General features: G+C 41.1%; 1 protein-coding gene and 1 long non-coding RNA gene across 7 annotated transcripts in view; one reads left to right on the top strand and one right to left on the bottom strand.

The window, feature by feature from the left end:
- The window catches only part of GRIN2A (glutamate ionotropic receptor NMDA type subunit 2A), a 432,359-nt gene extending 419,810 nt beyond the window's left edge, over window positions 1-12,549 (top strand). Inside the window, exons 14-15 of one of the 2 annotated variants that reach the window (XM_055365257.2) lie at window positions 1,014-2,190; window positions 2,534-3,286. In XM_055365257.2, the coding sequence (XP_055221232.1) occupies window positions 1,014-2,190; window positions 2,534-2,607 (1,251 nt within the window). In that variant the 3' untranslated portion in view covers window positions 2,608-3,286. Of the gene's footprint in view, window positions 1-1,013 lie in introns of both variants that reach the window. The other variant, XM_004057187.5, reaches the window with a different exon arrangement.
- The window catches only part of LOC134757488 (uncharacterized), a 439,709-nt gene that overhangs the window by 44,979 nt on the left and 381,448 nt on the right, over window positions 1-13,282 (bottom strand). The gene's annotated exons all lie outside the window — the stretch shown is intronic.

Genomic DNA, 13,282 nt, shown 5'->3' with positions numbered 1-13,282 from the left:
AGTGAACGTAAACAGTTGTTTTCTAAAAGAAAGAAAGAGTAGAAAATGAGGAGACATATAGATGGAGGTGCTTGTATTTGGGCTGCCCAGGAGCCCTTAAGTCATTCAGTTCCCTGGATGGATTTAAAGGCGGTGTCACTGTGTCATCAGAACTCTTCACTGTGACTAGTAACTAAAACCCAGTTCTAACTACATTGAATAGACTCACACACAAACCAACACACAAGGAATAGATTGAGTGGGTTAAGTAAAAAAGTTCAAGGAGTGGCTCTAGGGGTTTAAACCATGTCTTTCTCTATCTCTTGGGCTCTACTTTTCACTGCAATGGCTTCGCTGATAGGCTCACACCCCCACATGATGGGAAGTCTGCAACTCCTATCCAAGCATCCATATCTCTCCCCCCCGCAAAGAGTATGATGAGTCTCACATGAATTTCATGCCTTCCTTTAGATGAATCAATGTGTGCATGGAGAAGAGATTTTCTGATTGGCCACTTAGGACACATTCTTTGATTGTTAGCTTTCGCATAAGAGTAGGGGTAATTCCAGAAAAGAATTAACAATGGATGATCCTTTCATGCTGACTGTGTTTGTCAGTAGTTAACTCTCTGGTGCCTAAACTTTCAAAGATGATGCTGGGAAACTTTAATGAAAGCTTGGATTGGTGACCCGGGTGCTGGGAGGCTCAGTTATCTGTTCTTATATGCCACTTTGGAGACACTGAGGCATTGACAGTTGTATGAGCATCGGTTGATACCTTTTCTCAAACTCCATGTGTGACTCTTTGCAAAGGTGTCAGCTAATCTTGAGCCAGAGCAATAAGATAAACCCTATGCTTTGCAACTTGTCTCATACCTTTAAGAGACATTATCAGGATTCAGACTGAATTTTGCTGTTTCTCCAGGGCTCCTGCAAGAAGTACAAATCTCACCTTTGCAGGTAAAGTTCAAGTGCAAAGTGGTTTCATGTTCACTGCTGCTGCTGCTGACAGTGCTTTATGTTGCTCCCCTACAGGGCATCTACAGCTGCATTCATGGAGTGCACATTGAAGAAAAGAAGAAGTCTCCAGACTTCAATCTGACGGGATCCCAGAGCAACATGTTAAAACTCCTCCGGTCAGCCAAAAACATTTCCAACATGTCCAACATGAACTCCTCAAGAATGGACTCACCCAAAAGAGCTGCTGACTTCATCCAAAGAGGTTCCCTCATCATGGACATGGTTTCAGATAAGGGGAATTTGATGTACTCAGACAACAGGTCCTTTCAGGGGAAAGAGAGCATTTTTGGAGACAACATGAACGAACTCCAAACATTTGTGGCCAACCGGCAGAAGGATAACCTCAACAACTATGTATTCCAGGGACAACATCCTCTTACTCTCAATGAGTCCAACCCTAACACGGTGGAGGTGGCCGTGAGCACAGAATCCAAAGTGAACTCTAGACCCCGGCAGCTTTGGAAGAAATCCGTGGATTCCATACGCCAGGATTCACTATCCCAGAATCCAGTCTCCCAGAGGGATGAGGCAACAGCAGAAAATAGGACCCACTCCCTAAAGAGCCCTAGGTATCTTCCAGAAGAGATGGCCCATTCTGACATTTCAGAAACGTCAAATCGGGCCACGTGCCACAGGGAACCTGACAACAGTAAGAACCACAAAACCAAGGACAACTTTAAAAGGTCAGTGGCCTCCAAATACCCCAAGGACTGTAGTGAGGTCGAGCGCACCTACCTGAAAACCAAATCAAGCTCCCCTAGAGACAAGATCTACACTATTGATGGTGAGAAGGAGCCTGGTTTCCACTTAGATCCACCCCAGTTTGTTGAAAATGTGACCCTGCCCGAGAACGTGGACTTCCCAGACCCCTACCAGGATCCCAGTGAAAACTTCCGCAAGGGGGACTCCACGCTGCCAATGAACCGGAACCCCTTGCATAATGAAGAGGGGGTTTCCAACAACGACCAGTATAAACTCTACTCCAAGCACTTCACCTTGAAAGACAAGGGTTCCCCGCACAGTGAGACCAGCGAGCGATACCGGCAGAACTCCACGCACTGCAGAAGCTGCCTTTCCAACCTGCCCACCTATTCAGGCCACTTCACCATGAGGTCCCCCTTCAAGTGCGATGCCTGCCTGCGGATGGGGAACCTCTATGACATCGATGAAGACCAGATGCTTCAGGAGACAGGTAACCCAGCCACCGGGGAGCAGGTCTACCAGCAGGACTGGGCACAGAACAATGCCCTTCAATTACAAAAGAACAAGCTAAGGATTAGCCGTCAGCATTCCTACGATAACATTGTCGACAAACCTAGGGAGCTAGACCTTAGCAGGCCCTCCCGGAGCATAAGCCTCAAGGACAGGGAACGGCTTCTGGAGGGAAATTTTTACGGCAGCCTGTTTAGTGTCCCCTCAAGCAAACTCTCGGGGAAAAAAAGCTCCCTTTTCCCCCAAGGTCTGGAGGACAGCAAGAGGAGCAAGTCTCTCTTGCCAGACCACACCTCCGATAACCCTTTCCTCCACTCCCACAGGGATGACCAACGCTTGGTTATTGGGAGATGCCCCTCGGACCCTTACAAACACTCGTTGCCATCCCAGGCGGTGAATGACAGCTATCTTCGGTCGTCCTTGAGGTCAACGGCATCGTACTGTTCCAGGGACAGTCGGCGCCACAATGATGTGTATATTTCGGAGCATGTTATGCCTTATGCTGCAAATAAGAATAATATGTACTCTACCCCCAGGGTTTTAAATTCCTGCAGCAATAGACGCGTGTACAAGAAAATGCCTAGTATGGAATCTGATGTTTAAAAATCTTCCATTAATGTTTTATCTATAGGGAAATATACGTAATGGCCAATGTTCTGGAGGGTAAATGTTGGATGTCCAATAGTGCCCTGCTAAGAGGAAGAAGATGTAGGGAGGTATTTTTTTGTTGTTGTTGTTGGCTCTTTTGCACATGGCTTCATGCCATAATCTTCCACTCAAGGAATCTTGTGAGGTGTGTGCTGAGCATGGCAGACACCAGATAGGTGAGTCCTTAACCAAAAATAACTAACTACATAAGGGCAAGTCTCCGGGACATGCCTACTGGGTATGTTGGCAATAATGATGCATTGGATGCCAATGGTGATGTTATGATTTCCTATATTCCAAATTCCATTAAGGTCAGTCCACCATGTAATTTTCTCATCAGAAATGCCTATTGGTTTCTCTAATACAGAATAAGCAATATGGTGTGCATGTAAACCTGACACAGACAAAATAAAAACAGTTAAGAATGCATCTGCACTGTAGTGCGATTGACATGTCCAAGAGATTAGGAAGTTTGGCTCGTAACAGTTTCAGCTTTCTTGTTATGCCTTCCATCACAGCCCAGGCTCACCCCAAGAACTCCAGGCTCCCCCAAAGAATAGCAAATCAGTGTGTTCATGGTGACTGTGCTACCTTCATTATAGTTCATTTCCAAGACACATCTGGAGCCAAAGGCCCGAGGGACCCTCAGGTGGAGAGAGCTACAGGAATCTCTTTGGATGTTGATGTGTGTTTCTCTCACCCTCGGCTTCGATGGTCTTGTTCAGAGCTGCATAAACTAACACATTTATGTCTCCGAGATCTAAGTGTGGATCTTCTGTCTGTGACACAGTGGCCATTGTAGTTTATCCCGAAGACGCCTATGTACGTAAGTTTGCATTTCCTCCCTTCTGGTGATGACTCAGGGTTGTATAGTATCTGTTACCCCTTCCCTCCCAGAGTAACCATAACTCGTTCTGTTTCCAAACAGCCATGGTGGTGTCCAATTAGCTATGTATCGCTCTTCCCAGAGTTGTTAATGTGGTGACGTGCACCAACAGCCGTATGTGTACTGTGATCTGTAAGAAGTACAATGCCATCTGTCTGCCGAAGGCTAGCATGGTTTTAGGTTTATCTTCCTTCACATCCAGAAATTCTGTTGGACACTCACTTCCACCCCAACCTCCTCAAATCAAAAGCCTTCAAAACATGAGGCACTCTTGGATCTACCCTGAGTATCCTCCAAACTGTGGATACAGTTTAGTGAGACAAGCAATTTCTCCCTGCTGAGTTATTCTCTCTGTTGGTGGCAAACCACTTCATAGCACCAACAGAGATGTAGGAAAAATTCCTCAAAGTATTTGTCATTTCTGAGTCACCTGCATTATCCCATTCTTATTCTACTCAAACCTGTGCATATATGACATGAAATGATACCCATTTTTTTTTTAAAGTTAGAGACAGAGAGGGGAATACTTATGCATGGGGAGCCTGTTAGCACAGTGCCTGCCACAAAAACAAGTGCCCCCGACAAGATAGTTGCTATGTTATGACACTTTCTCAGATCAGGATTTTCTAGTTTAAAAATTAAATATCATAAAACCAGCAAATAATATTAACTAAACCTTTTATATAGTTCTACTCTGTTAATTAGTGTATTTCATGTACATGAATATTTTTGAAGTATTTGGGATAACTAGCCATCAGTGTTTGCAGAAGACCTCAGTCTGTTTCGGGCCATTACGGAAACACTAAGCTAATGTAGACTCGCCTGGCCATTTCCTGGTTTCCTCCTGCATTCTGCTTTACATTCTTGAAGAAAGGGATAAAGTGGCAGGTTGAAAAATTATCCCATTTCTTCTCCTCATGGTGTGCGTTCTGTTTTGTAAGTATTATTTTCTTGCATGTGGGCAAGTGTCAGGGATGATTCTCTTAAAGCTCAAGGATGCATGGAATAGCTCCATCTTTAGGAAAGTACACCTGACCTACAGTGTTCCTATAATGAAAAGTGGTTGCAATAAATTTCAGGGTCAATGATAGGGAGACAGAGGGAGGCAGTGGGTGAGAGGAGCTTCCTTTCATTTTTGAAAGGCAGACGGGGCTGACTAGGTGCTGGGGATGCATGTGCTTGAAAATGACATTTTATTTCCCGGATGCTGTACCTCTGCTGCCCCAAGACCCAGCCATGGAGAAGCCTGGATCGAAGGGCCCGGAATAGTCACCCCAACTTCTGATCCTAAATCTGAATTTCCATGACTGTGTAGCCTTCTAGCCCTTTCTACCTTCTGCCCTTCCAGTGCATTCCAGACCTTTATCCACCCCAGCAAGGATCGCCTCCATTTCCTCATGAGTCTGGGATGTTTTGACATGAATGAATCAAAAAGTCTTTCCAGAATACAGAACAGTGATTTGTCGTCAAGCCAAAGAGGCTTTCTGTCTTCCTCTGGTGTCCTCTAAACCCAGGGGGCTGCCAAATGCCACAGAGACCTCCAGGGAGAGTGAGAGTTATACTTGGACTGACTTCATCGGTCAGAAAGCCTTCCCCTAACAGCAGCATTATTTCTGCTATTAAGCCCATACATCTCTGGATAAAGAAACTGAAAACATGGCCTTTGGAAGAATCAACAATAATGTTGTGAAAAAAATATATATTCTTTTCACTGACCAAAGTGTTTTTTCAAATAAATAATCAGAAATGTTATGCTACACAAAGTTTATGGTATCCCTTCTCTACTAATTCACTGACTCTTCAATGTGATGATCCCAAGCAAAAAAAAAAAAAAAAAAAAAATCAACTAGTGATCAGATGGTCAATTTCTAAGGAAAAGATGTAGAGTTATTCAAAGGTCATCTAAGTCCGTTCAGTTTTTGCAAAAAGAATATCAGGAATGTAACGTCCAGTGGTAAATGGAACCCACACTATGAGAAGTAACAAGAATTAAATAGGAAGCCTGAGACTATAGATCCATCACAGAAGATTCCCGTAACATATCCCAGCTCTGAGATCTTAGATTTGTTGATGGCAAGGAGCCCAAATTTCTGAACACAAATGCCTGAGTTTCAGCTGGCTTAAGTCAGAGCTGGCATCCATAACGATATTTTGTTAATTTTAATTCGTTTTCCCCACTTGAGAAGGACCCAACTAGTCCTCAGATAGGTACACTTGAATGCAAATGGTTGGGTCTCTGTCTATGGGTAATAGCACGCACATACAACCAATTTAAAATACTCTGGGTAAGAGAGTCTTCTAGAGCATAAACTGTACTTGAGAAACCTTTGTGCTTCTGGAAAATGGGTTTCATCATCCTTACATCTGCAGGTTCTTAGGCCACTTATGGTCTCAATGCTCTGAGCTGGCAAGTCCCTATAGGTCTGTCTTTCTGCCAGAGAGACTTGCAGGATTATAATCTCATAATCTCACCACTCATTATTGTTATGTCCTCTGCAAATCTCTCTGCATTATTTTAGCCAGCACCATGACTGGGCATCCACGGATTACTCTTGATTTTCTCTTCCCTGATTCACAGGATGCCAGAGAGTCTTAGTATTTAGCTTTTCTGGTGAAAGCATTAAAATTCACACATTGCAGCAAAATCTGTCAAATCATTTCACGCTTATTTTCTGGGGAGAAAAAAAGAAAATTACACCTTGTTTACAAATGAAATAGTTTCACTTAAATGGGACTCTAGCCAAGGCAGTTAATTAGTCAAAAGATCCACAGCTGTCATATAGTCACACATTGTTTATTCTATTTGATATGTCGACCACTGATGTGTATTTAATATTCTGCATCCTTCTCAGGAAATGACAAATGCCCTGAATTATTTGCAAATAGAATTGCTAATGAAAAAGAAAAAAAATGTTGATGTTAATTAAATGGTGATTAAAAATTTATCTCCTTTAAATCTAAAAAGTGCAGCTTTAATAATCAGTTGTCATATAAATAAGTACCTTGTACTGAAATCCCTTGCGGTTTAAGACCTAAATAAACACTAATTTGAGAACTCTAAATACCTTACAGAGGAGCTGGATATATTCGTTAACATTATGCACATTCCTGTACTGTTTCTTTGTGCGTAGCTGTTGTGCATGAATCCTTGAAAAGGGGACATGCGTTGTTTCTGAAATGGAGCCTGTTTGTATTAACCATGGCTATAGTAGCCATGATTGGACTCAAAGAAAAAGAAGTTTGAGTAGGTGGAAGCTAAATGTGTTGGTTGATATTTAATGAGTGAAGGGTTCTATGTAAAGGCAATTTTCCTTCCAAAAGTACTGTTTATTTTCACTGGAGACAAAATTAGACCTTTCCAGATACCCCATCTCTTTTTGGTGAACAGGGTCGAAAGTGCTGTGGGGTCTATACTTGAAAAGTTCTCCCAATATGCAGTTACTGTTTCCCATTCAATCCCTATACATTGTACTGTGTTCATATCTAATTGTATCAGATGAGGTCAGCTTGCCACTTGATATAGATCAGAGATGATCAAATGCACTTATCCTGTGAATACAACTGCTTGTGTACACATGTATATAATATACATGCTTGATTTCTACAATTCACACGTAAGTGTATTATCCAAATAAAATTGTACATATTGTAAAGTTTATGTTAAAAATTAAATGGTGATGATGGTATTAACACATGGAAAACCCATTCTGGTTATTTTTATGGGAGGATGTTTCTGTAGAGAGGGCACTATATTTTTTTAATCTCAGTTGTAGGGAGGATGACAGAGCCCAAGTAGAATTTGGGTGTTGGCGTTCTTGGCCCCTTCTTTGAAAAACAAAACTCTGGGATGAGGGGTATAGAATATATTCTGCTCGCATTTGCTTCTGAAGACAATGCCGATATGGACTTGTGTGTGATTTCCTTAAACACATCAAAGGGCATAGATTTCCTATTTAAATTCCTTATCCTCTTTCCTCACCTGCACTCTTTCTGTGCCCAGCAGTACTTTCAGTATAGTATTAGCTAGAAGTGCCTGCCCAGAAGGGTCTTAGAAAAATAGAGTTTGTAGAACCACACCAAAAGTTAGGAGAAGGGGAGGAGAGATGAGAAAAATGAAGTTTACAAATGGGCAGTCGCCTGTTTAAGATCAAGTTAGAGAGTATCAGAGCAAGGATTAGATCCAAGACATGGTTCAATTTCTGGCTCGATTCTCTGACCAGGCTGACTTATTTCTAGGTTTCTTTCAAGGGGACACTCCTGAGTAGCTCTGGAATAAGAGCCAGAGATCCCCATAAAACTGCCCTGGCTTTTTTTTTTTTTTTTTTTTTTTTTTTTGCCACTTGCCCTAGAAAGACCTACCCATGCTTCTTTGAATTTGGTTTTCCTTTAAACTCCCTCACAATCCCTGTCTTAAAGTTCCTAGAAGAGAAAACTTTTCTGAGAGACCGTCTCCTTAGGAAAAATCAACAGGGATATTGTTTAAAACCTCAAACTGAAGATAAAAGGCTGGCAGTGACCATTGAAATAATTGAGGTCTATGTATCATGCATTGAGGAAGAACCAAGCACATTGACCAGCTAATAGGACTTCACTGAATGTCCACTTTATTTTGAAAGTCAGTTTGGGATTGTGGGGGAGGGGATGCAAAATAAATAGAAAATATAGTCTCTTCCCATAAGTAGCTTATGGTTTAGAAGTTCAGTTCTCTAATACAAAGGATAACCAAGGACCCATGCAATGCAAACAGAGACTAAACAGCAAAAATTAGAAATGACAACTAAAGTTGTAGCCAGGAAAAAAAAAAAATCTGATTCTATGAGCATACCTTTAAAAAAAAAAAAAAAAGTCCTTCCCTAAACCTTTAAGTAACTCTGGAGAATAGAGTTAGTGCTCCCGGAAATGCACTTGATTTATTTTAATCTTCAAGTAACGTGCTTAGGAGACCCAGGAGCTGCTAACCAGGTGAACACACTCACACTCCTACATTTTTGCACAGGAAGGCTTTTGTCTGGTTCCAACCAGTTCTCCAGTCCTTGCCAAATCATGCCTCCTCCCAGCCTTGCGTTATGACATGTGCCTCAAGAAAAGGTTGAAAAAATTCCCCAAAGGATTAGAAAATAGACCATGATGTAAAAAGACGAAGCATTTCCCTAAAGCTTTTTTGTTTGGTTTTGTTTTTGACGTTTGAAGAACCTTTTTGATAGAACAGGGTATGAATGTATCAGGGAAGCATAGAGGGAGAATTCTTTATTGAGTTCCAAGTGCCTACTGTTGTGGCTGACAGAAAGCATCAGGTTCCCTAGAGAGAAAACGGGGCAAAGAGATGCCAAAAGGAATAGAGGTGTATTTCAGGAAGGATGGCGAGGTGGAGAGGGAGCTTTTGTCACTCTGTCTATCCCATTCTGTGCATTCTTGGAATGTTACATTTTCTGCTTATCGCAAGTACTTGCCATGGATCTGCACCTGAATTTGAAAATATCAAAATATATCTAAATTGAGTGTAGGCGATATTCTAGGCATATCCTAGAATGTGATCCTCAAAATAACCTTAAGATATAAATATGATTGCTCCCGTTTTACAGATAAGGAAACTGAGGCTCAGGTTTTTCTCAGCCTCGTCAGCAACTAGAATTAGCTAGTAAATCCCTACCGTTAGACATATTCTCAAAGTGCCTGGTCTCCTCCAGGGAGGTCAGAATAGAAGTCAGAAAGAGAAGTCTGCTCTTTTGAGGTTCCTGGGCATATACCCTTGAGTATCAGCCTCTGTGACAGGGAAGTTTGTTAGGGTCTTACCCCTCATTGCCTGATTTGTGTGTTTGGAGAACTTCTGGGGATCTCACCTCTGTTCATAGTTCCTTCTGAGACTTGAACACTGTTTGTGTCTCCCTTTCATATGCTTGCGCTTAGCATTTAAAAAAATTCCTGGGGAGTTATTTTCTCTACTTAGCATGTGCCTAATCTTAAATATCTCTTTCCTAATGTCTCATCTTTTTATCAGTCAACATCAGGGCTAATTCCATTAAACATATGTACATAGTACATGCTTGCATGTGTGTGGGTATGCACACACACAGCCATGTGACCCTCCATTAAAGTCCTCCTAAATATTGTGACCCATGTTCAAAGAGGTGATATTATTTGCAAGTTGACTATTCCTCCTATTTCATGTCTATGTTTGGTTATCTTTGCCAGGCAGATGGAATGAGTTTCAGAGGTGGGACAGGGAATAGGAAATAGAGTTTCTGCATGAATGATGGAGAGCTTTGGTAGTCAGAATGATTGAGGACCAGCTATTAAAATGTTGTTGTTGTTTTCCTTCTTGGTCTGTTCTTTTTTTCTTTTCTTTTCCAAATTGTCTTAGAGATAATTCCCTGGTCACTTAGCATTAGGATAATGACGGTTATTCTGTCCCACTGAAGAGTGTTGAATTGGAACGCTTCCACCGGGCTTTATATGTACCCAGAATGGCCTAATGTTTAACATCTCCTGCAGGCATGCCGCTGAGCACACACTGCCTTTCCTGCACTCCCCCCTCTCCATGGTCTAAGCCACATTTCTTTCCTGGCATTTATATTTACTGAGAGGTGAGGGGTGCATTAGGCCCATTTGATGGATGAGGACACTAGCGGGGATTTGAAGGAATGTCTTTCTGGGAGTCTCCATGAATTCTCTGGAGAGTTAGCTAACTTAATGCAAGTTAAGTGCTAGTCTATGAGAAATATTTCTCAGCTGTTTTCATCTTTCAAGCTGGCAGTAAAAAGCCTTTTAAGACAGAAAGATTGTTATTTGTTATTTGGAGATCCTGTTGTTGGGTCTACAAGTGCGTGACCATGTTCTCCTTGGAATGTTGAGCTATGCAGAAATGGAGCACTCCAAAGAACGATTTGACCAATAGCATTTCTTCTCTGGGGGTTGTATTTCAAAGCATGCAACTCTCCAGGGAACCAGAACTAAATTGCTTAAAATGAAGTCATTCCTCAGATTAACTTCCTCAGATAAAGTGTCAGCGGTCTGCAGAAACGAAGAAGACAAAACTGAGATTATCACTCATAATTCTCTCTTACTTACTATGTCAGTGAAACAATGAGTTTGCATTTTTGCAATCCTAGAACATTCTTCATTAGCCCTGGGTTATGACCTCTTCCAGTTAATTCTCTTTCACACCTTTAGGAAAGATTTAAGATGAACCTTCAATAGGATATTAACATAACTCATAGCCAATACCACAGCTGCCTTTCAAATTAATGAGGTTAATTGTTCTCCAGCAAACATGAGTTTGTCTTCGGCATTTTAAATGCTTCCCATTGATCTGACATTTTGCTGTTTCAAGTTTTAAAGGGCTCAAATCAAAGACTATTGATAACTGAGCAAAGAGCGAAGATCCAGAAATACGAAAACATTGTCTTTTTTTTTCCATGAAAAACAATCATAGCCTTTTGAATTCAATCGAAGTTTCTACATTAGCCATCTAAGACTTATTGAATTATTTCTGTTCTCAGTCAAGCTAATTCAAGTGAATGAACAGTATTGACTTTTAAAATCTTTTTTAAATTTTTTTAAATCTTTAGTTTATTAAGTTTGTAGACACAGCTCTGGGGCCATGACCACTTACATAAATGTTTCAGTTTAAAAACAAAAGATTCAGACCTCTAATTTGAGCCAAATCCAGGTGATCTTCTTTGAAATTTTTGATGAATTTGAAAAGATGAAAGTGGAACTTTTAACATTCATGTTCCCCAAATTTTTCACTGGGAAGGGATGCTAATTGCCTGCCTAAGATATAAGTTCAAGAATAACATTTTCACAGAAAATTCAGAAAACTGCTTGACACAGCAGTGACATAGTTAGATGTGGCTCAGATGCCTTCCAAACCTGAGGGTCCCCAAAGATTTCTTTACCAGTTGTTTTTAACTATGAATCTTAATCTTGTTCATTCCCCTGCCAAAACAAATTTAAAAGCATAAACCTGCTGAATTAATTGGCAGAATTCACCATAGTTTATATCACCCCAGAATGTTTATGTGTATATGTTTATGTATAGTACATATATTTCAAGCTGAATGTTCAGAAAGAATAAGGTGAGTTTCTTGGTAGCTTGAATAAGAATTAGATCATAAAAATTATAAATAATGGCCTTCTCAGACAGAAAAAGAGGATAAATGATTCATTTTTCACTCACGTATTAATAATATGACTTGTTGCATAATACACAAGCTGGTCATTGCCTGCAAGAAAGTTATTGAATTAAGTAGCCATCCAGGTTTATGTCTGAGTCCATTTTTAACCCAATATGGCTAGGATTGAACTCCATATGCAGAGGGTTTCTATTCACAGCTACATTCAAACAGAATCCAAAACCCACATCAGAACTGACTTGATGTCTTGTATGGTGGAGCTGAAAGCAAGCTGTGTGCTCTAAGCAATGGTCTTCATTTGGGAATTAATGTTCACTGATCAACTGCAGCAGTTTATATCTGTCATGTTTTAATCCACTGCATGAGGAAGTGCTAATAAGTGTATTAAATATTTCCAAGCATAGCTACAAAATTACATGTTTGCTTAACACCTTTCTATGATAGAGGAAGTATATACTATGGTTGTCTTCTTGTAGTATGTCTTTTAATTTTGTTCAGTGTGTTATCAACTGTTTTAAGGAATGGGGATTGACATGCGTGTGCAAACTGATATGTACATAACTCCTGAGGCAACAGAAGTGCCCGGTCATATGGTGTAAAAATGTAAATACAGGAAAATTTCATTTTTCTAATAAAGATAATTTCTGCCAATTGATATGAAAATGAGAAATTGAGTTGTGGTCTTTGTTGTCATTGTTGCTGCTGTTGTAAGCATCACTGTGTTAGTCTGTTTTGCATTGCTATAAAGGAACACCTGAGGCTGGATAATTTATAAAGAAAAGAGGTTCATTTATCTCATTGTTCTGCAAGCTGTACAAGCATGGTACCCGCATCTGCCTGGTTCCTGGTGAAGCCTCAGGAAGCTTTTAGTCATGACGGAAGGGAAAAGGAGTCGGTGTGTCACATGACAGGAGAGAGCAAGAAAGAAATGCCAGGCTCCTTTAAACAACCAGCTCTCTCCTGAACTAATAGACAACTCACTCATTACCATAGGATGGACACCAAGCCATTCATGAGGGATCCGCCTCCATGACCCAAACATATCCCACTAGGCCCCACCTCCAACTTCTGGTGATCACATTTCAGCATGAGATTTGAAGGGGACAAATACCCAAACCATATCAATTGCTAATGTTTCAAGCAGACTTAATGTTTGTACAAAGGGGAAATAACTTGAGTTCCCCACTTTGTGCAAGGGGAGAGGGTAGAGGTAGACACAGAATTCAGGGCAATTCTTGGCTTGGCTTCAGGATTTCAGCCAAAAGCTTAGCCACTGTCCCATACCTAGATCTCGTCTTCCCGTGCAGTTCCTGTACTTGGAGCCTTGACCCTGATAATGTTGACCTTTACCAAGAAGCACCCTTATGGCAAGAGAGAAAAGGGGATTCTTGCAATAGGGGGAG

The sequence above is a fragment of the Gorilla gorilla genome, chromosome 18 (genome assembly GCF_029281585.2).
Source record: "Gorilla gorilla gorilla isolate KB3781 chromosome 18, NHGRI_mGorGor1-v2.1_pri, whole genome shotgun sequence".
Classification (NCBI taxonomy): Eukaryota; Metazoa; Chordata; class Mammalia; order Primates; family Hominidae; genus Gorilla; species Gorilla gorilla.
This window is presented reverse-complemented; position numbering and strand designations above follow the sequence as displayed.